The following is a 27,355-nucleotide window of genomic DNA, read 5'->3' as shown; positions in this document are numbered from 1 at the left end:
CGGTTGATGGCCATAGAATAATGGTGATGACAGGATGATCCTCCACGTTTCACACCAGAATAGTGGAGATGCGAGACAAAAGTAGAGGGGTGCAATCGGTGGCATTGCGAAAGTTTTCCAGGAGACGGCGCAGTGAGCCATTACGTTTCAGTTGCATATGAAAAGGGGAGTAGAAGGCTAGCACAGCAAAGTGGAGCCAGCAAGCAGGACCCAGGACAGCCACACGGATAGGTAGTTCAGAGGAGTAAAAGCCGGCACGGCGCTTGGTGGATTCAAGTTCTGATTGAGATTCGCTACTTGGTAAGATGATCCGAGATAAACGACCAGCAAGCAATATGTTAATTAGGCAGTTTAGCTACTTAACATTTTCCCACGAGTTTGTCCCGAGTAGGTACATTGTAAACAAAGGCTTGGCGTTTTGTAATAACGTCGTTATTAAGGTAGCTACGAATTCACCGAAACCATTCGATTCTGCAAAAAAGCCGACAAGTTTACTACCACATATTTAGCTTTACAAGTTGTAAATTTAGCTGTTATACCGGAAGCATTGATGCTACTATAGTGCATGTGTTAGATATAACAATATGAAAGTTATCTACATAGCCAGTTCGCTAGCTAACAAATAATCCCTTCCCTTGTAGCTGGTCAGCATTGCATTGTGGCCGAGACGAGCAGACAAGCTGTCACAATGCGCCAACATTGTTTTAATTAGTGCAATCATCATGAAATAGTATCTCCTCGCAGGTAGCCTACTACAATGTTTCAGTAACGTTAATCACTACAGGAGTTCCACAGAAGAGTTTTACCACATTAAGATGCATACAGATTAGCTACATATAATAACATTCCTACATTGAGAAGCAAAAACTATTTTGAGACAGTTTAGTTTGTCCAACTCTAAACCTTATAATTGTTTCATATTTGCATGAACATGTTTTGAGAGAACATCTCAAGTCATGTAGGCAGTTTCTGAGGGGAGGTGATTGAGGATAATGATTGAGGCACCATTTTTACCTCATCTAGCCATGCTCTTATTTTTAGTCTGTCTAATAGTAGGGTTGCGTTGTGTATAACTGACGTAAATGGTGGGCTTTTTACGTGTTCTTTCTGCTTTTCCCTCCCTGATTGTTCCTATATCCCTGCTCTCTCATAGGTCCATTCATAGAAGGCAGGATGTACAGTGGAAAATGCTACAAACTGTGGCTGACTACTTTCTTTAGTTCATTTGTGTGGTTCATTGTGTGCAGTAAAGTTTTTTCTTCTATTGGTTTAGAGGCGTGTTATAGTCATGTTTGTTTCATGATGTTGGTTGTTTTTGTTGTGCCTATTTAGACAGCAGGAATGGGGCAAGGTGTGGGTGGTTGACTGACAGGGAGACGGACCAATCACTTGTCAGGATGCTGGCTCGGAACCGCTTCATCCTCCTGGTGGTGGTGGGGGCGGTGCTGGCCATCGTGAGTCTCAGCCTCCAATTCTGTAAGTAAACTGTGTGTGTGTTTGTGTAGTGTATTGTAGTGTCTCTACATCTGCCATTATTTGTGGTTGGAATTTGTGTGTGATTGTTTGGTGTGTATATCCAGGTATGTTTGTGTATGATCACACGGTGTGTGTGTATTATATCTGACCACTAGTGTTTTCCACTCCAAGCGACCCATTTACATGGAAACAAAGACAGGTCCTCTAGAGATTCTATATTTAGACCAGTCCTATCCACTATGATACCTTGAGATACTCTTAAGTGTTCTCCCAATGACGTGTCGGTAGAAAATGGCCTCTGCCACCGTTAGGTCATTGTGCCCCATCTCCCCTGTGCATAGAAAAAAAATGTGTCCTCGATGGTAATAAATACAAGGAAACAGGCCAAGTCGATTTGATGCGTAACACTCTTACTGTGGGTGGATGGAAGAGTCCTTTCACTGTTATATGAAAATATAACAATAACAGGCCTCTCTCATCTTTTTAAGTGGGAGAACTTGCACAATTGGTGGCTGACTAAATACTTTTTTGCCCCACTGTATATGTAATTTCCTCCATCACGTTCTCTCTCTCTCTGCTCTCCTTTCGTATTGCTCTTTTATCTTCCCTTCAATTCCCGTAGTCTATATTTTCCTGTATCGCTCTGTTGATGTTATTGCCTCCCCCTCTCTCCTCTTCCATTCCCTCTCCTGTCATCTCTCTCTCCTTTCCTCTATTCTATTGCTCTCGCCATATCTCTCCTCCTGTTTTCGTTTCCCTCCTTCTCAGTCCTCTGTTCCGCTAAGCTTCACACCTCTCTTACTGTGGGGACTCCCTGTCGCTTGTCAAACAGGTGTCACGCCTCTGCTGCCATGGCGACCCCAGTCCAGATTTCAAAGAGGTCGTAGAGGCAGGCAGAGTGTCAGAGTCATGGCAAACCATCTGTTATTGCCTGTCTGTATCACACACCGTAATCAATCAAGTTTCAGCAAAAAAAATGAAATCCACACACAAACAAATTCAATACACTAGCTTGTTTTACCAATGTTCACAATAATCAGAAAGAAAAGAAAGATGGAGTAAGAGAGGAAAAGTGAGAGAAGTTGCGTAAGAAAGAACAGACCAAAACAGGAAGACAACAGTCAGAGGCTAAAATAGAAAAAGAGAGAGATAACTTAAGCAGAAAACAGATAAGAGAGGGAGGGAAAGTGGGGGACAAAGAAGAATGACAATCAATGGAACATGAAGTGCTGCTGTCCCACTGGGCCTTCCCCTGTAGTAGAGGATAATGACTTGCAGTCTGATGAATAAGTTATGACAGCCTCTCTCCAACCACACAGACAACCTACAGATCACATGACAGGGAAGGAGAGGACGCTAACACAGACCATACTTTGGTTACATAAATCCCATGTTGCCTCAAGTGATCGAGAAATCAATCAAGAGTCAAGACACATATCTCAATGACAAATAAAGGGAACCATATGAGCCTAGGAATATGCATGTGTGTCGTGCACACGTATGCACGCACACACTCAATGGTAACAATTTACAGAGGGATTTCATTCAGCATAATCTTTTATTGCCTTTTGTTTTTGCTAAAGGAGAAGATTAGAGGGCAGGAGCAGAGAATGGTTTTAAGTAGTGCATTAAAGTTACTTCAGCCTACAATCCCCCTCAGACAGACACACACCTCTGCTTTTAAGGGAGAGAGAGAGGGAGAGGATTGATGGTAACAGGGTCACAGAGTTCACACATTCTCAATGCAGAGTTAAGACATGCACTCACAGAATTGCAATCTTTTCTGGCGTCTGTAAAGACTTGAAGCAAGAGAGCAGGGTACAGAGAGAGATAGAGAAAGGTACGTATATAATGAGAAGAAGGGAGAGGGAGAGAGGAGAGACAGGGAGAGAGAATAATCCACAGAGATGAAGAGAGATAGAACATCAGAGGAAATAGAGAGAGGGGAGAGAAAGGAATAGGGAGAGAGAGAGAGAATACAGGAACGAAAGCCAAACTAACAGCGACGTGTTTTGGAGGATAGCTATGAGGCAGTGACATGGAGACAGATAGACCACAGGGATTAGAGGCAGACAGACAGATAGACCACGGGAGTAGAGGCAGACAGACAGATAGACCACGGGCAGTAGCGGCAGACAGACAGAGACCATGGGGAGTAGAGGCAGACAGACAGACCACGGGGAGCAGAGGCAGGCAGACAGATAGACCACGGGGAGTAGAGGCAGACAGACAGATAGACCATGGCGAGTAGAGGCAGACAGACCACGGGGAGTAGAGGCAGACAGACCACGGGGAGTAGAGGCAGACAGACAGATAGACCACGGGGAGAAGAGGCAGATAGACCACGGGGAGTAGAGGCAGATAGACAGATAGACCACGGGGAGTAGAGGCAGACAGACAGAGCCCACGGGAAGTAGTGTCAGACAGACAGACAACGGGGAGTAGAAGCAGATAGACCACGGGGAGTAGAGGCAGATAGGCCACGGGGAGTAGAGGCAGACAGACCACTGGGAGTAGAGGCAGACAGACCACGGGGAGTAGAGGCAGATAGACCACGGGGAGTAGAGGCAGACAGACAGATAGACTATGGGGAGTAGAGGCAGATAGACCACGGGGAGTAGAGGCAGACAGACAGAGTCCATGGGGAGTAGAGGCAGACAGACAGATAGACCACGGGGAGTAGAGGCAGACAGACAGATAGACCACGGGGAGTAGAGGCAGACAGACAGATAGACTATGGGGAGTAGAGGCAGACGTGGTGCAGGAATGACTGCAATTAATTGATTGTGTGTTTTATTGGTCGTGACAGTAGTGTGAGGTATTGGTCGTGACAGTAGTGTGTTTTATTGGTCGTGACAGTTGTGTGGTATTGGTCGTGACAGTAGTGTGGGGTATTAGTAGTGTGGGCTATTGGTCGTGACAGTTGTGTGGTATTGGTCGTGACAGTAGTGTGGGGTATTGCCTGTGACAGTAGTGTGTGGTATTAGTCGTGACAGTAGTGTGTGGTATTGGTCGTGACAGTAGTGTGGGGTATTGTTCGTGACAGTAGTGTGTGGTATTGGTCGTGACAGTAGTGTGTGGTATTGGTCGTGACAGGAGTGTGGGGTATTGGTCGTGACAGTAGTGTGTGGTATTGGTCATGACAGTAGTGTGTGGTATTGGTCGTGACAGTAGTGTAAGGTATTCGTCATGACAGGAGTGTGGGGTATTGGTCGTGACAGTAGTGTGTGGTATTGTTCGTGACAGTAGTGTGTGGTATTGGTCGTGACAGTAGTGTGTGGTATTGGTCGTGACAGTAGTGTGTGGTATTGGTCGTGACAGTAGTGTGTGGTATTGGTCGTGACATTAGTGTGTGGTATTGGTCGTGACAGTAGTGTGTGGTATTGGTCGTGACAGTAGTGTGTGGTATTGGTCGTGACAGTAGTGTGTGGTATTGGTCGTGACAGTAGTGTGTGGTATTGGTCGTGACACTAGTGTGTGGTATTGGTCGTGACAGTAGTGTGTGGTATTGGTCGTGACAGTAGTGTGTGGTATTGGTCATGACAGTAGTGTGTGGTATTGGTCGTGACAGTAGTGTGTGGTATTGGTCGTGACAGTAGTGTGTGGTATTTGTTGTGGACCCGTTTTAATTCTCTGGTGTGAGAGATGCAGGGAGAAAGAGCAGTCGTGGTCCCTCCTGTGTTTAAGGTTTACTGTAGCAGCTGACTCTTTACCACAGTGCAGGCGGTGTAAAACACTGAGGTGTAATGCTGGAAGGAAGCCCTCATCAGTGTAATGGGCTCACCTTTTTCAACTCTCAGCCAATGCATACAGTCAGAACTACCTGCTAAACACCTAATTACTGGCCCTGCTGTATGTTTCTTAAGGCCAGCTAGTTGTTGCGTAGACCTGGCCCATTGATGTTGTGTGTGTACTGTAGGAAGATGCCTTAGGCTATCATGTGTATTGCTTTGGTAGTATACCCTGTGTTTATGTGTGTGTGTGTGTTTATGTGTGTGTGTGTGTGTGTGTTCATGCTCCAGGCATGTAAACAACTGTGTGTTTGCGAGTGTGTGAGTTGGCGTTGATGCCCTGGGCGTGTGCGGCGTGTGTGTGTGTTTCTTCTCTTCAGTGTGTGTGTTTGTGTGTGTTTCTTTAGAGTGTGTATGTGTGTGTTTCTTCAGTGTGTGTGTGTGTTTCTTCAGTGTGTGTGTGTGTGTGTGTGTGTTTCTTCAGTGTCTGTGTGTGTGTGTTTCTTCAGTGTGTGTGTCTGTGTGTTTCTTCAGTGTCTGTGTGTGTGTGTTTCTTCAGTGTGTGTGTGTGTTTCTTCAGTGTCTGTGTGTGTGTGTTTCTTCAGTGTCTGTGTGTGTGTGTTTCTTCAGTGTCTGTGTGTGTGTGTTTCTTCAGTGTCTGTGTGTGTGTGTTTCTTCAGTGTGTGTGTGTGTGTGTTTCTTCAGTGTCTGTGTGTGTGTGTTTCTTCAGTGTCTGTGTGTGTGTGTTTCTTCAGTGTGTGTGTGTGTTTCTTCAGTGTCTGTGTGTGTGTGTTTCTTCAGTGTGTATGTGTGTGTGTTTCTTCAGTGTGTGTGTGTGTTTCTTCAGTGTGTGTGTGTGTGTGTTTCTTCAGTGTGTGTGTGTGTTTCTTCAGTGTCTGTGTGTGTGTGTTTCTTCAGTGTGTGTCTGTGTGTGTGTGTGTTTCTTCAGTGTGTGTGTGTGTGTTTCTTCAGTGTCTGTGTGTGTGTGTTTCTTCAGTGTGTGTGTGTGTGTGTGTGTGTGTGTGTGTGTGTGTGTGTGTGTGTGTGTGTGTGTGTGTGTGTGTGTGTGTGTGTGTGTGTGTGTGTGTGTGTGTCTTTCTTCAGTGTGTGTGCTCCTAGTCTGAGGTAGTCTGTTGTCTGTTACAAAAGGCCCTTTGTGTGGGCGACTGTGGCAGACCAGGGTAGTGAGCAGGCCTCCAATTGGGCCGTGGGTCTGCCTAGTACGCAGGCGTGTGTGTGTTTGTCGGTGAGTGTGTGTGTGGGGAGAGGGGGACCAGTTCAGTGAATGGGTTCCAGTGTGTGTCTGGCCCTCTATCCAGTGAGCAGATCTCAGAATGCTCTCTTTCGCTCACACACACCTCTTCCTCCTCTTCCTCTTCACCGGTGAGTCTATACTGATGCTAACTGACCTTCTATACTGATGCTAACTGACCTTCTATACTGATGCTAACTGACCTTCTATACTGATGCTAACTGACCTTCTATACCGATGCTAACTGACCTTCTATACTGATGTTAACTGACCGTCTATACTGATGTTAACTGACCTTCTATACTGATGCTAACTCACCGTCTATACTGATGCTAACTGACCTTCTATACTGATGCTAACTCACCGTCTATACTGATGCTAACTGACCTTCTATACTGATGCTAACTCACCATCTATACTGATGCTAACTGACCTTCTATACTGATGCTAACTTACCATCTATACTGATGCTAACTCACCGTCTATACTGATACTAACTCAACGTCTATACTGATGCTAACTGACCTTCTATACTGATGCTAACTTACCATCTATACTGATGCTAACTCACCGTCTATACTGATACTAACTCACCGTCTATACTGATACTAACTCACCGTCTATACTGATGCTAACTGACATTCTATACTGATGCTAACTTACCATCTATACTGATGCTAACTCACCGTCTATACTGATACTAACTCACCGTCTATACTGATGCTAACTGACCTTCTATACTGACGCTAACTTACCATCTATACTGATGCTAACTCACCGTCTATACTGATACTAACTCACCGTCTATACTGATGCTAACTTACCATCTATACTGATGCTAACTCACCGTCTATACTGATACTAACTCACCATCTATACTGATGCTAACTTACCATCTATACTGATGTTAACTCACCATCTATACTGATGCTAACTCACCATCTATACTGATGCTAACTCACCATCTATACTGATACTAACTGACCTTCTATACTGATGCTAACTCACCATCTATACTGATGTTAACTCACCATCTATACTGATGTTAACTGACCTTCTATACTGATGCAAACTGACCGTCTATACTGATACTAACTGACCATCTATACTGATTAGTATACTGATATACTGAGTTTTACCAGAGGATTGGATTTCTACGTATGCTATATAATTTGACACGTCAAGTTTTCCTGGTCATGGTTACACTGTTTTTGTACCTTCAAATGTCTTTCCCGTTTCCACTCCACTCTGTGGCTTTCCTTTACCCCGGAGGTGGAATTCTGTATTTGTATTTATTATGGATCCCCATTAGCTGCTCTAGCTACTCTTCCTGCGATCCAGCAAAATGAAGGCAGTTATACATTTTATTAAACATTACAATACATTCACAACACCTTAAGTGTGTGCCCTCAGGCCCCTACTCTACAACCACATATCTACAGTACAAAATCCATGTGTACGTGTATGTATAGTGTGTGTCTGTGCCTATGTTTGTGTTGCTTCAAAGGTGTACTTTTATCTATTTTTTAAACTCTGATTCTTCTGCTTGCATCAGTTACCTGATGTGGAATAGAGTTCCATGTAGTCATGGCTCTATGTAGTACTGTGGAATAGAGTTCCATGTAGTCATGGCTCTATGTAGTACTGTGGAATAGAGTTCCATGTAGTCATGGCTCTATGTAGTACTGTGCGCCTCCCATAGTTTGTTCTGGACTTGGGGACATTGAAGAGTCTTCTGGTGGCATGTCTTGTGGGGTATGCATGGGTGTCTGAGCTGTGTGCCAGTTGTTCAAACAGACAGCTCGGTACATTCAACATGTCAATACCTCTCACATGGGGAGTGTGGGTTAATATGGATACCCTCACTTCAAGATAGTGTGGTTTGTATTTAGGCTAGTTCCTCTGTAGTCTGTTTCTAAAGAAATCGAATAAGCAATGGAACTTTACCACCGTAGCTATATCATCTAAGGGTGATGTGTGACCAATGCTGGATCTAGAACTGTGGTGTTTCTACAGTCTGTTAGTTATTAGTTAGTAAGATAGTGAAAACATGATGTAACAATTTTATGACAAGAAGTGAAATACCCTGCCTCCAACGTCTATCTCCAGCCCTCTGCTCTCTCTGTCTGCTGTGTTCAGGAAATCTGAACGAGGTTCAACCCAATGCCCTACCCTCTATCTCCCACCGTTACCCCCTACCTCCTACCCACTACTCCCTACCTTCCTACCTCCTAATCTTACCTCCTACCCCCTACCTTCCTACCTCCTACCCTTACCTCCTACCAATATCTTCCTACCCACTACTCCCTACTTTCCTACCTACTACCCATACCTTCCAACCTCCTACCCCTACCTTCCTACCTCCTACCCTTACCTCCTACCCCCTACCTTCCTACCTCCTACCCTTACCTCCTACCCCCTACCTTCCTAACTCCTACCAATATCTTCCTACCCACTACTCCCTACCTTCCTACCTACTACCCATACCTTCCAACCTCCTACCCCTACCTTCCTACCTCCTACCCTTACCTCCTACCCCCTACCTCCTACCCTTACCTCCTACCCCATAGCTTCCAACCTCCTACCCCTACCTTCCTACCCTTACTCCCTACCTCCCACCCTTGACCTCCTACCACTACCCCCTACCTCCCCAGCCATCCCCAACACCCAGCAGTTCTGTCCAGCAACACTGTTGACTTTATGATTTCAGCTGGAGCTTGGAATGGGGGAGCTGGTGAAAGTCTGTGTGTGTGCTTGACTATGAGGGGGTGAGAGTTATGTGAGCCTGTGTGTATGTGTGTGTTTCTATGTTCCTGTACAAGTGTATGTGTGTGTGTCTGTTGGGGAGAGATTATTTATAGGTTGTTATAGGAATGAAAGGGCCTCTCTCCTTGATGATTAGAAAGCGTCTTGTTCTCTCTCTATTTGCAAAGTGAGGTAATATTTACCTACTCCACTGCCTGGCTTCAGGACAACCAGGGTTTCTGAGGTAAGTGTGTGTGTGTGTGTGTGTGTGTGTGTGTGTGTGTGTGTGTGTGTGTGTGTGTGTGTGTGTGTGTGTGTGTGTGTGTGTGTGTGTGTGTGTGTGTGTATTCCCAGGATCCTGCATTTCTGAATGGAACTGCAGTGGTTCCCACACCGCTCTCCCCATTGGGCCGCCTGGCCCAGGGGTCACAGGTTAATGGTTGTCAAGGCAACCCTGTGGTAGTTGTTAGGGGTTCTGTACAGGGTTCTGCTGCTGTTCACATGTAAATGGGCTGGGCTAACGCTGAGGGGAGGCTGGGCTGAGGGGAGGCTGGGCTGAGGGTAGGCTTGGCTAGGGCTGAGGGGAGGCTGGGCTGAGGGGAGGCTGGGCTGAGGGTAGGCTTGGCTAGGGCTGAGGGGAGGCTGGGCTGAGGGGAGGCTGGGCTGAGGGTAGGCTTGGCTAGGGCTGAGGGTAGGCTTGGCTAGGGCTGAGGGGAGGCTGGGCTAGGGCTGAGGGGAGGCTGGGCTGAGGGGAGGCTGGGCTGAGGGTAGGCTTGGCTAGGGCTGAGGGGAGGCTGGGCTGAGGGTAGGCTTGGCTAGGGCTGAGGGGAGGCTGGGCTGAGGGTAGGCTGGGCTAGGGCTGAGGGGAGGCTGGGCTGAGGGTAGGCTGGGCCTAAGACTGGGCTGAGGCTGGGCCTAAGACTAAGCAGAGGCTGGGCAAAGGCTGGGCTGAGGGGAGGCAGGGCCTAAGACTGGGCTGAGGCTAATAGATGTTATAGACCTTTATACAGGAGAGTCCTTTGAGCAATGGATGTCAGTGTTGTTTGTTACTACGGTTAGGTCTGCTTTGGTGTTGTTTGTTACTACGGTTAGGTCTGCTTTGGTGTTGTTTGTTACTACGGTTAGGTCTGCTTTGGTGTTGTTTGTTACTACGGTTAGGTCTGCTTTGGTGTTGTTTGTTACTACGGTTAGGTCTGCTTTGGTGTTGTTTGTTACTACGGTTAGGTCTGCTTTGGTGTTGTTTGTTACTACGGTTAGGTCTGCATTGGTGTTGTTTGTTACTACGGTTAGGTCTGCTTTGGTGTTGTTTGTTACTACGGTTAGGTCTGCTTTGGTGTTGTTTGTTACTACGGTTAGGTCTGCTTTGGTGTTGTTTGTTACTACGGTTAGGTCTGCTTTGGTGTTGTTTGTTACTACGGTTAGGTCTGCTTTGGTGTTGTTTGTTACTACGGTTAGGTCTGCATTGGTGTTGTTTGTTACTACGGTTAGGTCTGCTTTGGTGTTGTTTCTTTGCTAACTTTCCTCCCGCTCTCGCATTCTCTCTCTCTCTCTCTCTCTCGCGCTATTACTTCTCTCTCTCTCGCTCTCTCTCTCACTCAATCCCTCCTCTGCTCTTTCATTCAGTCTCTCTCTTCCTGACTATCTCTTGAACATTGAGGAATTGACCCCCCCCCCCCCTTCTCCTCTATCTGCAGTGCACCTAATCCCCACTACGCCCATGGGTGAGGAGCGCCACCCCCAGGATCAGGGTCAAGTTCAGGGCCAGGGGAAGAGCAGGAAGAGAGTGATCCCTGTCCCTCCCACAGATGATCCTGATCCAGACCCCATCACTGAGGCTTATGGCTACTGCAACACCCCCGACCGCTCTGAACAGGCCTGGGAGGGTGAGACACGCACACACACACACACACACACACACACACACACACACACACACACACACACACACACACACACACACACACACACACACACACACACACGGGCCTGGGAGGGTGAGACACGCACACACACACACACACACACACACACACACACACACACACACACACACACACACACACACACACACACACGGGCCTGGGAGGGTGAGACACGCGCACACACACACACACACACACACACACACACACACACACACACACACACACACACACACACACACACACACATAGGGGCCTGGGAGGGTGAGACACGCACACACAGGCCTGGGAGGGTGAGACACGCACGCACAGGTCTGGGAGGGTGAGACACGCACACACACACACACACACAGAGACACACACACACACACACACACACACATAGGGGCCTGGGAGGGTGAGACACGCACACACAGGCCTGGGAGGGTGAGACACGCGCGCACACAGGCCTGGGAGGGTGACACACTCTCACACAATCTAATCTGCTGTTCCATTGGTAAGTGGGAAGAAAGAGCAATGTTTCAGTCCTCTGCAGTCTGCTAGCGTGTTAGCCATTTGCTCAACCAACCAGCGAACACAGGTCAAAGGGTTTAGAACAGAACCTTATGGAGTCAGTCAGTAACAAGGAAGGCTTAGCCATGTGGAGAAATACAGAACATTTAGATGTGTTGTGTCATGTAAAGAGAATTGATAGACTGGTGTTGGGTCATGGTTAGCTAGAGTATAGAGGGTTAATAAAACATAAAAAAATGTTTTATTGTCCCATACACTGGATCGGTAACATAAACTAACTCCCTCTTGTACATCGCCTTGGTCTGTACATTTGACCTTATTTTAGCGCCCCAAAAACGTAATACTTCCAGATCAACTGTAATGTCAATACCATTGTAAAGCACAATTTTTCCCCTTTCCAATAAAATCCATGACGAGACCATCACGCTGCCCGTTTCTGCATGACTCAAGAAGACAATGAGCTCTGTCAGGTCTTTTAAAAAATGGCGAGTGGGGAAGCGAAACTAATGTGTGATAGTGAGAAGGAGATGTCATGTGGGGAAACAGCTTTTTTTCACTCGATCTGTCCAACTTATCACCTTATCGCCTCTAAAATGTAAATAAAACACTATAAAGAGTTTATATAATGTGTCATTCCATACCTATTGGAAGGTTTGTGTGGAATTTGAATCGGGTTTTTAGGGCGGTGCTAAAGTGATCTTAGAAGTAAACAGTGGCTTTTGAGAGTCATGATCGTTTGCAAAGGTGACGCAGAAAATGGCTAGGAGGCCTCCCGGGTGGTGCAGTGGTTAAGCGCGTTGTACTGCAGCGCCAGCTGTGCCATCAGAGTCCCTGGGTTCGCGCCCAGGCTCTGTCTTAACCTCTTGAACCTCTGGGGGCAGTATTTCATTTTTGGATGAAAAACGTTCCCGTTTTAAACAAGATATTTTGTCACGAAAAGATGCTCGTCTATGCATATAATTGACAGCTTTGGAAAGAAAACACTCTGACGTTTCCAAAACTGCAAAGATATTGTCTGTGAGTGCCACAGAACTAATGCTACAGGTGAAACCAAGATGAAATTTCATACAGGAAGTGAGCCAGATTTTGAATGCGCTGTGTTCCAATGTCTCCTTATATGGCTCTGAATGCGCAAGGAATGAGCCTACACTTTCTGTCGTTTCCCCAAGGTGTTTGCAGCATTGTGACGTATTTGTAGGCATATCATTGGAAAATTGACCATAAGAGACTACATTTACCAGGTGTCCGCTCAGTGTCCTCCGTCAAAACTATTGCGTAATCTCCAGGTGCGTGTATTTTTCCATTTTGAACAGAGGAGAAACCAAACTGCCAGGAGTGATTTATCATCGAATAGATATGTGAAAAACACCTTGAGGATTGATTCTAAACAATGTTTGCCATGTTTCTGTCGATATTATGGAGTTAATTTGTAAAAAAGTTTGCGTTGTAATGACTGAATTTTCAGGGGGTTTTCTTAGCCAAACGTGATGAACAAAACGGTGCGATTTCTCCTACACAAATAATCTTTTTGGAAAAACGGAACATTTGCTATCTAACTGAGAGTCTCCTCATTGAAAACATCCGAAGTTCTTCAAAGGTAAATGATTTTATTTGAATGCTTTTCTTGTTTTTGTGAAAATGTTGCCTGCTGAATGCTAGGCTTAATGCTATGCTAGCTATCAATACTCTTACACAAATGCTTGTGTAGCTATGGTTGAAAAGCATTTTTTGAAAATCTGAGATGACAGTGTTGTTAACAAAAGGCTAAGCTTGTGAGCCAATATATTTATTTTATTTAATTTGCGATTTTCATGAATAGTTAACGTTGCGTTATGGTAATGAGCTTGAGGCTATAATTACGCTCCCGGATACGGGATTGCTCGTCGCAACAGGTTAACTGGCCGCGACCGGGAGGTCCGTGGGGCGACGCACAATTGGCCTAGCGTCGTCCGGGTTAGGGAGGGCTTGGTCGGTAGGGATGTCCTTGTCCCATCGCGCACCAGCGACTCCTGTGGCGGGCCGGGCGCAGTGCGCGCTAGCCAAGGTTGCCAGGTGCACGGTGTTTCCTCCGACACATTGGTGCGGCTGGCTTCCGGGTTGGATACGCGCTGTGTTAAGAAGCAGTGTGGCTTGGTTGGGTTGTGTATCGAAGGACGCATGACTTTCAACTTTCGTCTCTCCCAAGCCCGTACAGGAGTTGTAGCGATGAGACAAGATAGTAGCTACTACAACAATTGGATACCACGAAATTGGAGAGAAAAAGGGGTAAAAATTCTGCAAAAAATACATAAAAATGGCTAGGTATCCCCCCTTACCCCAGTCAATGTCAATTTCTTGTTTTTAAACGATGAGAGAAGTGCTACACCTGGTGGAGAGAGATTATAAGACAGAAATAGTTGCTTTATGCGTGCTGTACGTTATGGCATGACACGTCACGATGTAACGGAGGGTCAGTTTTCTCAACTTTTTTTCCAATACTATAGAGTCATTAACATGTCGATCAACGCTTGAGTAGAAACGTAGTTCACACCCCAGATTTTGAAGTCAACACAGTCGCTACAGTCCCATTAGTTTTCTTTGCAGCCTCGTTTGAATGTTGCGGTTGCGCACATTTGTACGGATTTCACGTTACAGTGAAATGTGTTGTTTTACAGAGTCAGCCATAGTAGTACAGTACCCCTGGAGAAAAGTAGGGTTAACTGTCTTGCTCAAGGGCACATAGACATATTTTGGTTGATACGGTCATGGTTAACTAGATAGAGAGGATAAAGAGTCATGGTTAGAAGATAGAGAGGATAAAGGGTCAGGGTTAGAGGATAGAGAGGATAAAGGTTCATGATTAGAGGATAGAGAGGATAAAGGGTCAGGGTTAGAGGATAGAGAGGATAAAGGGTCAGGGTTAGAGGATAGAGAGGATAAAGGGTCAGGGTTAGAGGATAGAGAGGATAAAGGTTCATGGTTAGAGGATAGAGAGGATAAAGGGTCCGGGTTAGAGGATAGAGAGGATAAAGCGTCAGGGTTAGAGGATAGAGAGGATAAAGGTTCATGGTTAGAGGATAGAGAGGATAAAGGTCGGGTTTAGAGGATAGAGAGGATAAAGGGTCATAGTTAGAGGATAGAGAGGATAAAGGTTCATGGTTAGAGGATAGAGAGGATAAAGGGTCCGGGTTAGAGGATAGAGGATAGAGAGGATAAAGGTTCATGGTTAGAGGATAGAGAGGATAATGGGTCAGGGTTAGAGGATAGAGAGGATAAAGGTCGGGTTTAGAGGATAGAGAGGATAAAGGGTCATAGTTAGAGGATAGAGAGGATAAAGGTTCATGGTTAGAGGATAGAGAGGATAAAGCGTCAGGGTTAGAGGATAGAGAGGATAAAGGTTCATGGTTAGAGGATAGAGAGGATAAAGGTCGGGTTTAGAGGATAGAGAGGATAAAGGGTCATAGTTAGAGGATAGAGAGGATAAAGGTTCATGGTTAGAGGATAGAGAGGATAAAGGGTCCGGGTTAGAGGATAGAGGATAGAGAGGATAAAGGTTCATGGTTAGAGGATAGAGAGGATAATGGGTCAGGGTTAGAGGATAGAGAGGATAAAGGTCGGGTTTAGAGGATAGAGAGGATAAAGGGTCATAGTTAGAGGATAGAGAGGATAAAGGTTCATGGTTAGAGGATAGAGAGGATAAAGGGTCCGGGTTAGAGGATAGAGAGGATAAAGGGTCATGGTTAGATGATAGAGAGGATAAAGGGTCAGGGTTAGAGGATAGAGAGGATAAAGGGTCATTGTTAGAGGATAGAAAGGATAAAGGTTCATCGTTATTTGGAGGATAGAGGATCATGGTTAGAAGATAGAGTGGACAAAGGGTCAGGGTTAGAGGATAGAGAGGATAAAGGGTCAGGGTTAGGGGATAGAGAGGATAAAGGGTCCGGGTTAGAGGATAGAGTGGATAAAGGGTCAGGGTTAGGGGATAGAGAGGATAAAGGGTCTGGGTTAGAGGATAGAGAGGATAAAGGGTCAGGGTTAGGGGATAGAGAGGATAAAGGGTCCGGGTTAGAGGATAGAGAGGATAAAGGTTCATGGTTAGTTGGAGGATAGAGGATCATGGTTAGGGGATAGAGAGGATAAAGGGTCTGGGTTAGAGGATAGAGAGGATAAAGGGTCAGGGTTAGAGGATAGAGAGGATAAAGGGTCTGGGTTAGAGGATAGAGAGGATAAAGGGTCAGGGTTAGAGGATAGAGAGGATAAACGGTCAGGGTTAGAGGATAGAGAGGATAAAGGGTCAGGGTTAGAGGATAGAGAGGATAAAGGGTCAGGGTTAGAGGATAGAGAGGATAAAGGGTCAGGGTTAGAGGATAGAGAGGATAAAGGGTCTGGGTTAGAGGATAGAGAGGATAAAGGGTCAGGGTTAGGGGATAGAGAGGATAAAGGGTCCGGGTTAGAGGATAGAGAGGATAAAGGTTCATGGTTAGTTGGAGGATAGAGGATCATGGTTAGGGGATAGAGAGGACAAAGGGTCTGGGTTAGAGGATAGAGAGGATAAAGGGTCAGGGTTAGAGGATAGAGAGGATAAAGGGTCAGGGTTAGAGGATAGAGAGGATAAAGGGTCTGGGTTAGAGGATAGAGAGGATAAAGGGTCAGGGTTAGAGGATAGAGAGGATAAAGGGTCAGGGTTAGAGGATAGAGAGGATAAAGGGTCAGGGTTAGAGGATAGAGAGGATAAAGGGTCAGGGTTAGAGGATAGAGAGGATAAAGGGTCAGGGTTAGAGGATAGAGAGGATAAAGGGTCAGGGTTAGAGGATAGAGAGGATAAAGGGTCAGGGTTAGAGGATAGAGAGGATAAAGGGTCAGGGTTAGAGGATAGAGAGGATAAAGGGTCAGGGTTAGAGGATAGAGAGGATAAAGGTTCATGGTTAGAGGATAGAGAGGATAAAGCGTCAGGGTTAGAGGATAGAGAGGATAAAGGGTCTGGGTTAGAGGATAGAGAGGATAAAGGGTCAGGGTTAGAGGATAGAGAGGATAAAGGGTCAGGGTTAGAGGATAGAGAGGATAAAGGGTCAGGGTTAGAGGATAGAGAGGATAAAGGGTCAGGGTTAGAGGATAGAGAGGATAAAGGGTCAGGGTTAGAGGATAGAGAGGATAAAGGGTCAGGGTTAGAGGATAGAGAGGATAAAGGGTCAGGGTTAGAGGATAGAGAGGATAAAGGGTCAGGGTTAGAGGATAGAGAGGATAAAGGGTCAGGGTTAGAGGATAGAGGATAGAGAGGATAAAGGGTCAGGGTTAGAGAGGATAAAGGGTCAGGGTTAGAGGATAGAGAGGATAAAGGGTCAGGGTTAGAGGATAGAGAGGATAAAGGGTCAGGGTTAGAGGATAGAGAGGATAAAGGGTCAGGGTTAGAGGATAGAGAGGATAAAGGGTCAGGGTTAGAGGATAGAGAGGATAAAGGGTCAGGGTTAGAGGATAAAGAGGATAAAGGGTCAGGGTTAGAGGATAGAGAGGATAAAGGGTCAGGGTTAGAGGATAGAGAGGATAAAGGGTCAGGGTTAGAGGATAGAGAGGATAAAGGGTCAGGGTTAGAGGATAGAGAGGATAAAGGGTCAGGGTTAGAGGATAGAGAGGATAAAGGGTCAGGGTTAGAGGATAGAGAGGATAAAGGGTCAGGGTTAGAGGATAGAGAGGATAAAGGGTCCGGGTTAGAGGATAGAGAGGATAAAGGGTCAGGGTTAGAGGATAGAGAGGATAAAGGGTCCGGGTTAGAGGATAGAGGATCATGGTTAGGGGATAGAGAGGATAAAGGGTCAGGGTTAGAGGATAGAGAGGATAAAGGGTCAGGGTTAGAGGATAGAGAGCCATGGTAAAAATGTTTTATCGAAATTGAAAACTATTATTATTTTTTTAATAGTTGAACCCAAACCAAACCTTGAGTCTTCTGTACAGGCCAGAAGACTCAAGGCCACTGTGGTCTCGAAGAACATCTGACTGCTTAAATGGTTGGTCTCTCAGTCAGTCAGGACAGTACTATAATCTTTATTCAAACCATGCACTCTCACAAACTCATGACAGCAACACTTCATATCAATAAGGATTGGAGTTACTTGTATCACATACTACTACAAGGTTATCTGTAAACCACTTCCTCTGATGTTGTATCAGAGGAAGAATGTATTTTATTATAAATCATCACTATTACTACCGTAACTAGCCTTACTATGACAGCTACAACCACTACTACTTCTATGATGGTGATGATGATGGTGATGTTGTTGATGGTGATGATGTTGTTGATGGTGATAGTGATGGTGGTGATGATGGGGTTGATGGTGTTGATGATGATGATGGTGGTGATGATGATGGTGGTGATGATGATTATGAATGTGTGGTCCTCTCCCCTCCCAGGACACAGCCCTGTGGACTACAAGCTGCTGTCTGTCCAGGTGATGATTCGCCATGGCGACCGTTACCCCCTTTACGCCATCCCCAAAACCAAGCGGCCTGCCATCGACTGCACCCTGTCCCCAAAGAGGTGAGAGCTATGCCCACTGACTAAACATCCAATGATGATGCAACAAATAGTCTCTTGTCTCCTATTATTCATTCATTAAGGCCTTCTGTTAAATAAAGATGTCCTCCTGAATGAACTGGAGGCTACTGTAAATGTTAGCTATACCCTCCAGCTCCACAGTTTCCATTACATCATTTGATCATTAGATAATTACATCATTAGAGCATTAGATCATTAGATTAGATCAAATGCAGTTTTGACTGCAGCCAGAAAATGATACCACTTTGTCTTGTGAAATTACCCCCCCCCCCCCCCGTCTTTTGAAGAGTTTCTGGTTAGCATTTCGGTGGAAAACTTAAGCAATAATTGCTATGAAGAAGAGGGGAATGTGAGAAGAGAAAACGAGCTGTTGTTGTTGTTAGTCAAAGTGATTAGCCATGGTTATGCAGTGTGTGATGTGGAGCTACAAGATGTTCAGTCTGACTGTGTTAGATGTAGTGCTCCCTCCGGGGTTAGAGCTGAGATGTGTTTGCTATGTAATTATCAAGAGTGTCAGGGACGTGCATGTCCTGCCTGGGGCCACAGGTTCACTTTCAATGGCACCTAGGAGCATCAGAGTGATCCTACTACACGTTGAGCTCTAACACAGAGACATTCCTTATTTCAAAGTGTGACAATGTTGACTGTCCAACAGTCATTCTGTCTCTCCATTTTACTTTTATCACTCTCATTTTCTCCCACTTGTTTTCCCTCCAGACTGTCACTGTGGTGTTGTGTTTGCTGTTCTGCTGCCACTCTCTGGTGCAGATGGATGCATGCACACACACACACACACACACACACACACACACACACACACACACACACACACACACACACACACACACACACACACACACACACACACACACAGACAAGGTTTTGCTGCCTCTTATCTCACTTGATTTGAAAAACACGATTTTCCATGCTGCTTTGAAGAAGCAATACTGTCTCTGTCAGAAATACTCCCCACTGAGAAATGACTTAGCACATGATGTGTGGAGTATTTCTGACAAAAATCTTGATATCCTCTCTCTTTTTCATGTTTTCATCTTCCCATATCATTTTCTATCTCTGTGTACAACTGTCTTTTATTCTGTGTTCACCTCCCCCCATTCATCTGTCATCCTGTCTCATCCCACTGCTCCGCTCTGCCTCTCATCATGCAGATGGCAGTTTCTGATAACATATTATTTATAGAGAGGGAAGTCATTGCTGTGGCTCTTGCTGCACATTCTCAAAAGCAAAGATCAGGGTAGGAAGGGCTCTTTCAGACCTGGCTTCCCTCAGTCAAAAGTGTGTGTGAAAAGAGTGTGTGTGAGAGAGATTGTTTGTGTGTGTGAGGGCACTTGGGTTCTATCTACTTTGATTGGTACAACAGAGTGATCCCCGGTGACTTCATTCTAAACAGATGGCTGATAAATTCCTTCCCAATCCTCTTTTTGGGATATCTTAGTCTCTGGCCATTTGCAAATTCAACATGGGCATTTCATTCTGAGCTGATGGGTCTTGCAGAGGAAGAGTCAGTAATCTGAGTCATCTGTGGCCACTGGGCCTGGCCTTCACAGAGCTGAGAGGACTGGTGAATGTCTGCTATGAAGCCAAACTTTGGCTAGAAGATAATTACACATCTTCACTAATGTTTGGCATGTCACAAGAAGGCATAACCCAAATCACAGGAGGTTGGTGGCACCTTATTTGGGCTCGTTGTAATGACTGGATTGGAATCAGTGGAATGGTATCAAATATATCAAACACAAGGTTTTCAGGTGTTTGATGCCATTCAATTTACTCTGTTCCAGCCATTATTATGAGACATCCTCCCCTCAGCAGCCTCCTGTGACTCAAACCCACATGAGCGCTCGTGAAATCTGAGTTTGTGTCTGTACTCACGCTCTCTCTCTCTGCCTTTCTGTCTCTTTCCCTCTTTCCCCCAGTGCACCTCTCTCTCTGACCAGTATTCAATGCCATCTGGCTCTCAGCACCGACATTCCACTCCAAGTTAGAGCTGAACGGAGCGAGGGAGAGAGGGAGGAGAGAGAGGGAAATGGATAGATGCAAGGTGACACAGCCAAGCGGAGAGAGCGGGAAGGATTCATGGAGAGAAAACAAGAGTGTGAGACAGAGAGAGAGAAACGGAGAGAGTGAGGGATGAAGGTAGACTTGGGGATGTTGAACTGTGGACCTCCTGAGAGAAGATCTTTGTTTTGCTGGAGCTGCAATAAATCAAATCAAATTTTATTTGTCACATACACATGGTTAGCAGATGTTAATGTGAGTGTAGCGAAATGCTTGTGCTTCTAGTTCCGACAGTAATATCTAACAATTCCCCAACAACTGCCTAATACACACAAATCTAAAGAGAGGAATACAAATGTGTACATATAAACTACCGTTTAAAAGTTTGGGGTCACATATCCTTGTTTTTTAAAGAAAAGCTATTTTTTTGTCCATTAAAATAAAATAGATCAGAAATACAGTGTAGACATTGCTAATGTTGTAAATGACTGACTATTGTAGCTGGAAACGGCTGATTCTTAATAGAATATCTACATACTGTAGGTGTACAGAGGCCCATTATCACTCCTGTGTTCCAATGAACAGTCAGTGGCTCGGGTGGTTGTTGTCCTTGATGATCTTTTTGGCCTTCCTGTAACATTGGGTGCTGTAGGTGTCCTGGAGGGCAGGTAGTTTGCCCCCGGTATTGCGTTGTGCAGACCGCACCACTGTCTGGAGAGCCTTGCGCTTGAGGGCGGTGCAGTTGCTGTACCAGCCGGCGATACAGCCCAACAGGCTGTAAAAGTTTGTCAGGGTTTTAGGTGACAAGCCAAATTTCTTCAGCCTCCTGAGATTGAAGAGGCACTGTTTCGCCTTCTTTATCACACTGTCTGTGTGGGTGGACCATTTCAGTCTGTCTGTGATGTGTACTCCGAGTAACTTAAAACTTTCCACCTTCTCCACTTACTGTCCCTTCGATGTGGATAGGAGGGTGCTTCCTCTGCTGTTTCCTGAAGTCCACGATCATCTCCTTTGTTTTGTTGACGTTGAGTGAGAGGTTGTTTTCCTGACACCACACTCCGAGTGCCCTCAATAGATACAGCAGAGTGTTTGAGCAGGCTGTGTGTTTGAGCAGGCTGTTTTGTCTCTGGGGTGTGTGTGGATTATGTGTGTGTGCTTGGGAGAGAGAGATTTACATTTATAAAGGTCTTATTTATAAAGGTCTACAATCTAGGTCTGTTTTTATTTTGACCAGTGTGTAATTATGGGGATCTATTCTGCGCTAGCATATGGGTTATAGGCAGGATCCTAGGGGACTGTTCGAGTGTGTGTCTGCATGTAATTCCCCATAGCTGGCACGAGCATGCCAAGTCGACCCACTGTCTCTGTCTGTCTGCGGTCTCTCCAGCTGGAAACTATTCTCTCTCTCTCTCTCTCTCTCTCTCTCTCTCTCTCTCTCTCTCTCAAGTCAATAGAATAGAAGAATGTTAAATCTAACACTAGCATAATTATTTAGAGACTGGAGCTGCCTGGCAAACATTAGTTACAGACTGGAGCTGCCTGGCAAATGTTATTTAGAGACTGGAGCTGCCTGGCAAACGTTAGTTACAGACTGGAGCTCCCTGGCAAATGTTAGTTACAGACTGGAGCTGCCTGGCAAACATTTGTTACAGACTGGAGCTGCCTGGCAAATGTTATTTAGAGACTGGAGCTGCCTGGCAAACGTTAGTTACAGACTGGAGCTGCCTGGCAAACATTAGTTACAGACTGGAGCTGCCTGGCAAATGTTATTTAGAGACTGGAGCTGCCTGGCAAACGTTAGTTACAGACTGGAGCTGCCTGGCAAACATTAGTTACAGACTGGAGCTGCCTGGCAAATGTTATTTAGAGACTGGAGCTGCCTGGCAAACGTTAGTTACAGACTGGAGCTCCCTGGCAAACGTTAGTTACAGACTGGAGCTGCCTGGCAAACATTTGTTACAGACTGGAGCTGCCTGGCAAATGTTATTTAGAGACTGGAGCTGCCTGGCAAACGTTAGTTACAGACTGGAGCTGCCTGGCAAACGTTAGTTACAGACTGGAGCTGCCTGGCAAACATTAGTTACAGACTGGAGCTGCCTGGCAAACATTAGTTACAGACTGGAGCTGCCTGGCAAACGTTAGTTACAGACTGGAGCTGCCTGGCAAACGTTATTTAGAGACTGGAGCTGCCTGGCAAACGTTAGTTACAGACTGGAGCTGCCTGGCAAACGTTAGTTAAAGACTGGAGCTGCCTGGAAAACGTTAGTTAGAGACTGGAGCTGCCTGGCAAACGTTAGTTAGAGACTGGAGCTGCCTGGAAAACGTTAGTTAGAGACTGGAGCTGCCTGGCAAACGTTATTTAGAGACTGGAGCTGCCTGCTGAATGTTAGAGATGGGCTGCTTGGCAAACGGGATTTCATGATGTAATACTATTCTGTGGTGGAAGGCATAGATTTAGGGTCAATGTTTCAACCAATCATGACAAACCTTGTCGAATCTGAGACTAATGATAGGATGTGATGTGGTTTTGGATGATGTCTCAGAACTGGATTGCTATGGAAACCAGTGTCCCTGTGTGTATGTGTGCATGCTCATGTATGTGTGTGTGTGCGTGCTCGTGTGTACCGTTGAACCTGCCACCCCATAAATAATCTTTAATCTGTAAAACTATGGTGCGGTTGAGCTGCAGCTCCCAGATTTGATGTATTAAACTGTAATCCTCTATCATCTCTAATCGTTTAGATCTTTGACTGATCATCCCCTGCCCTGACTGTACACTGACCTCACTGTGAGGTAAAGATGATGCTCTTGTCTCTGTAGCCATGTCCCTGCTGATTGTGTTTATATAGCCCTCATACTCTATCTACCGCACATCGAACTAGGCTCAGTCAGTGTTGTGTTAGACAGCTCCCTGGTGGTAGAGACATAACAGTGCAAGACTGCATACTACTTTAACTCTAGTTTTCACCCCATACAAAGGGTTCTTTCCTTCCACATGTCACATATTAATCATGTCACTTAACACCCCTCCCCTCTCTTTCATCTCTCTCCCCCTTCCAGGAAGCCCTCCCACCCCCAGCTAAAATCTTTCATTGGTCACATGGCCCAGGGGGGGCATGGCCGCTGGGAGGGGACTCTCAGCTCGTTGCCCCGTCTCCCTAACCACAGCGCTTGTGAGATGGGCGAGCTCACTCAGACAGGTAACCAACCAATCCATCACATTAAAGATATGTAAAGAACCACCCGAACAGGCTGGTTTTATATCTGAAATGTGCAACCAATCTCTGTCTTTCACTCTTTAGGTGTAGTGCAGCATTTACGCAATGGCCAGCTCCTTCGCCAAGCCTACAAGCGCCACAAACTCCTCCCGCCCGATTGGTCGACCAAGCAAGTGTGGGTGGAGACTACGAGCAGGAGCCGCACCCTCCAGAGCGGTATGGCTCTTCTGTATGGGTTCCTGCCAGACTTTGACTGGAGCCTTCTGACAGTCCACCACCAGTGGAGCACGTTGTTCTGTGGTTCAGCCTGCGACTGTCCTGCCAGGAACCCCTATCTGGAGGAGGAGCAGAGGAGACAGTACCGCCTCAGAGCGGCAGACACTGAACTGGAGAGGACCTACGCAGACATGGCCCGTACGCTAGGTCTGCCCCCGCGCCAGCTCAGAGCTGCCAACCCTATAGACTCTCTGCTGTGCCACCTGTGCCACGGCCTGTCCTTCCCCTGTGTGTCAGCAGGGAGTGCCCTCGGCAGTGGGGGCTGTCTGACTCTGGCCCAGTTCGCTGTGATCCGGAGGCAGCAGTTAGAGGACGAGGTGGACAGGAGGAGGGTGGGACTGTATCGCCGCTACGCCGTGCTTGCCATGCACCCCTACCTCAACCGCACCGCCAACAGGTTGGAGCGCGTCGCCAAGGCCTACGCTCCGGGCCGAAAACCCCGCGCTGGAGAGGAGGTGTTCACCCTGTCCTCGGCTCATGACGTCACCGTGGCGCCGTTACTAAGCGCCCTGGGCTTGGAGGAGGCATTGTTCCCGAGGTTTGCAGCAAGGGTTGTGTTTGAGTTGTGGAAGAGTCCGCACGCAACGCAGGGACCACGTAAGGGGCAACGACAGAGTCAGAATAAGGCTTCTGGGGTGAAAGGGGAGAGGTCAAAAGGTGGTAACATGTTTGTGAGGGTTCTGTACAACGGAGAGGACGTAACATTCCATACCACCTTCTGTCGCTCACATGACCGCCATGCCACACAACCGCTATGCCCCCTGGGTAACTTCCTGTCTTTCGTCAGGAAAGACATGTTCGGTGTCCTCAACGCCACGTCCTACCACGACGCCTGCTACCGACGGACAGGCTGACTGACAGAGGGATGGAGAGAGAAAAGGAGGAGAGGAAGTGAGTCATTTAGCTGATTTTGGAATTTGTTAATAGCTCTTTTCCCACTTTGATGGTCTATTGAACTATTTTAATGTCTTAAAACTTTGACATTTTTCTAAAGTCAAAAAACATTCCTAGAAAGCATAGATACTGATCATACATGTCAGGCACACAAACACACTGCAAAAATACACATTTTCACCAACAAATTCCTATACACAAACACTATATACACACTCTTCATGCCTTCTTGATCAGATGTATTTGTCAATGAAGTTGGACTTCTAAACTGACAGCCTTGTGGTGTTGACAATCACACCCGGATACTTAACCTGCAAATATGAGGTTAAGTATTGACCTTTCTACCATTTTTAAGTTTTTGAAATGTTTGTAAGGGAATAACATTCTGGGGTGAAAGTTAAGTACTCAAACACTTTATTCGCACATTCCTGCATTCCAACTGGGAATGTTGAGATTCCGCTTTTCCCAAATTCCTGCATAGAAAAGAGGAACATTGAAACTGGAAACACAAATGCTGGATTAGTTCATATAAATGTTGAAAACTGCCAATTATAATATTTCTCGATATTGTTCTTACATTTTGATTAAAATGGTGCTGGAGCCCAGTAGAATTAGGGTTGTTTTTTCTGTATAACTAATTCATTTGAGTTTTCTGCTAAAAAAGAGCTCAGCCACATACTGTACTTTCAGGCTGATTTCAATGTTAAGAATGAAGTCATCCCAACAATTTACACTCAATGTTTACTCAATAATGAAAATATTCCACACCTTAGTAAAGGCTAGTTTTTATGGTACTTGGATTTCACTGCTGCTGTAAGATGGTAATAACAGTTGATACATATGTCATCAGTAAATTGTACATTTTTCCACTACATGAAGGAAACCATTTTTCAGTTGGGACTATTTTTATTAATGATGTTCATAATTTTGAATAATTACAATTTTTACTGTAAAGCACATTACACAGTCTGCAAAGAAGTAATAAAACGTGTTTCCTCACAACGGTCTCTGTATTGTGTGAAAACATATGAGCTAACTTATTACTGTTCTGAATTCCCCAAGTCTCAGACTAGACGTAATATAGGAAACATAAATCCAGGACAATCAAATTAGTATGAAATGGTATGTTTGAAATGGATACATAAGATAGAAGGTTACTTAGGCTAAAACAAAAGGTGCTTGGTCGGGATGGATGGGCGTATAACAAAAAAGTCCTGCAGGAATTCAACCTTTTGTGAAGGAATTGTGCAGGTTTCCTGCAGGAATCCTGTAGGCTTGACAAAATCCTGCAGAAAAAGTCCATGATGACTAGTCCTGCAGAAATCCTGCACAAACATAACAATTCCTTCAGGAATCTTGCAGGACCAAAACCTGAATACTTTTGATATTCCTGCAGGATATGGCAATTCCTGAAGGACCAAGTAAATCCCAGCATGAATCCTGCAGAACAATTCCTGTGGCAATTCCAGTAGGACCATGACAATTCCTGTGGCAATTCCAGTAGGACCATGACAATTCCTGTGGCAATTCCAGTAGGACCATGACAATTCCTGTGGCAATTCCAGTAGGACCATGACAATTCCTGTGGCAATTCCAGTAGGACCATGACAATTCCTGTGGCAATTCCAGTAGGACCATGACAATTCCTGTGGCAATTCCAGTAGGACCATGACAATTCCTGCAGGAATCTTGCAGGACCAAAACCTGAATACTTTTGATATTCCTGCAGGATATGGCAATTCCTGAAGGACCAAGTAAATCCCAGCATGAATCCTGCAGAACCGAATCCTGCAGGATGTTGATATTCTTGTAAGACCAAATAAATCCCAGCATGAATCCTGCAGAACAATTCCTGTGGCAATTCCAGTAGGACCATGACAATTCCTGTGGCAATTCCAGTAGGACCATGACAATTCCTGTGGCAATTCCAGTAGGACCATGGCAATTCCTGTGGCAATTCCAGTAGGACCATGACAATTCCTGTGGCAATTCCAGTAGGACCATGACAATTCCTGTGGCAATTCCAGTAGGACCATGACAATTCCTGTGGCAATTCCAGTAGGACCATGACAATTCCTGTGGCAATTCCAGTAGGACCATGACAATTCCTGCAGGAATCTTGCAGGACCAAAACCTGAATACTTTTGATATTCCTGCAGGATATGGCAATTCCTGAAGGACCAAGTAAATCCCAGCATGAATCCTGCAGAACCGAATCCTGCAGGATTTTGATATTTCTGCAGGATATATCAATTCCTGCAGGACAAATTCCAGCACATATTCCTAGGACCGTATCGGTCTAGTCTCAGTCCTGACTTTAATTTTCTTGAAAATCAAACAAGGTTTGAATATTGCTGTCCATCAATGATTCCCAACCAAATTGAATGAGCTTGAGCAATTTGACAAAAACAATATGTTGCCCTAAGAGTTGTCCAAAGTTGGTAGAATCTTAATAAAAATTATTCACAGCTGGCTGCCAAATGTGCTTCTACCAAGTAATAACACAGAGGGGTGGAGACTTATACAATTATGATTTTTAAATGTGTAGGTTGTGTAGATCTGTATGTAAAAAAATGTAATCCCTTATAGATTTAATTTTAAGACAGAATAATGTTTTTAAAAAGTTCAAGGGGCTGTAGACTTTATATAGGAGGAAAAATGTGCATCAAGAACACAGTTGTCACATCATCAGAATTTGCAGTTATTTGGGAGTGGAGAATGTTTTCACAGAAATCAAATGTTATTTTTGTACAATATCACTTAGACTACTGTAAAAA

At 45.5% G+C, this 27,355-nt stretch overlaps 1 protein-coding gene across 2 annotated transcripts; it reads left to right on the top strand.

Moving 5' to 3' along the window:
- The first annotated feature begins 172 nt into the window (after window positions 1–172).
- On the top strand, window positions 173–27,355 carry LOC109881219 (2-phosphoxylose phosphatase 1-like). Of its 2 annotated transcripts, XM_031791099.1 has the most exons (6): window positions 173–300; window positions 1,333–1,476; window positions 10,899–11,087; window positions 18,027–18,153; window positions 23,251–23,390; window positions 23,493–27,355. In XM_031791099.1, exons 2-6 carry the CDS (start codon window positions 1,398–1,400, stop codon window positions 24,536–24,538), a joined length of 1,581 nt encoding a protein of 526 aa, XP_031646959.1. In that variant the 5' UTR covers window positions 173–300; window positions 1,333–1,397; the 3' UTR covers window positions 24,539–27,355. The 2 variants fall into 2 exon arrangements, with proteins under 2 accessions (XP_031646959.1, XP_031646960.1); XM_031791100.1 differs by lacking the exons at window positions 173–300; window positions 1,333–1,476 and adding an exon at window positions 6,462–6,590.

Source organism: Oncorhynchus kisutch, linkage group LG15 (assembly GCF_002021735.2).
Source record: "Oncorhynchus kisutch isolate 150728-3 linkage group LG15, Okis_V2, whole genome shotgun sequence".
Taxonomy (NCBI): domain Eukaryota; kingdom Metazoa; phylum Chordata; class Actinopteri; order Salmoniformes; family Salmonidae; genus Oncorhynchus; species Oncorhynchus kisutch.
Note: the sequence above shows the minus strand (reverse complement) of the source record. Positions and strands in the feature narration are given on the sequence as shown.

Bases quoted from the DNA above. Each gene is read 5' to 3' on its own strand.
- LOC109881219 (XM_031791099.1), top strand. From the start codon at position 1,398: ATGCTGGCTCGGAACCGCTTCATCCTCCTGGTGGTGGTGGGGGCGGTG. The intron at 1,477-10,898 runs GTAAGTAAACTG...CTCTATCTGCAG, and splicing joins GAGTCTCAGCCTCCAATTCT to TGCACCTAATCCCCACTACG. The intron at 23,391-23,492 runs GTAACCAACCAA...TTCACTCTTTAG, and splicing joins GGGCGAGCTCACTCAGACAG to GTGTAGTGCAGCATTTACGC.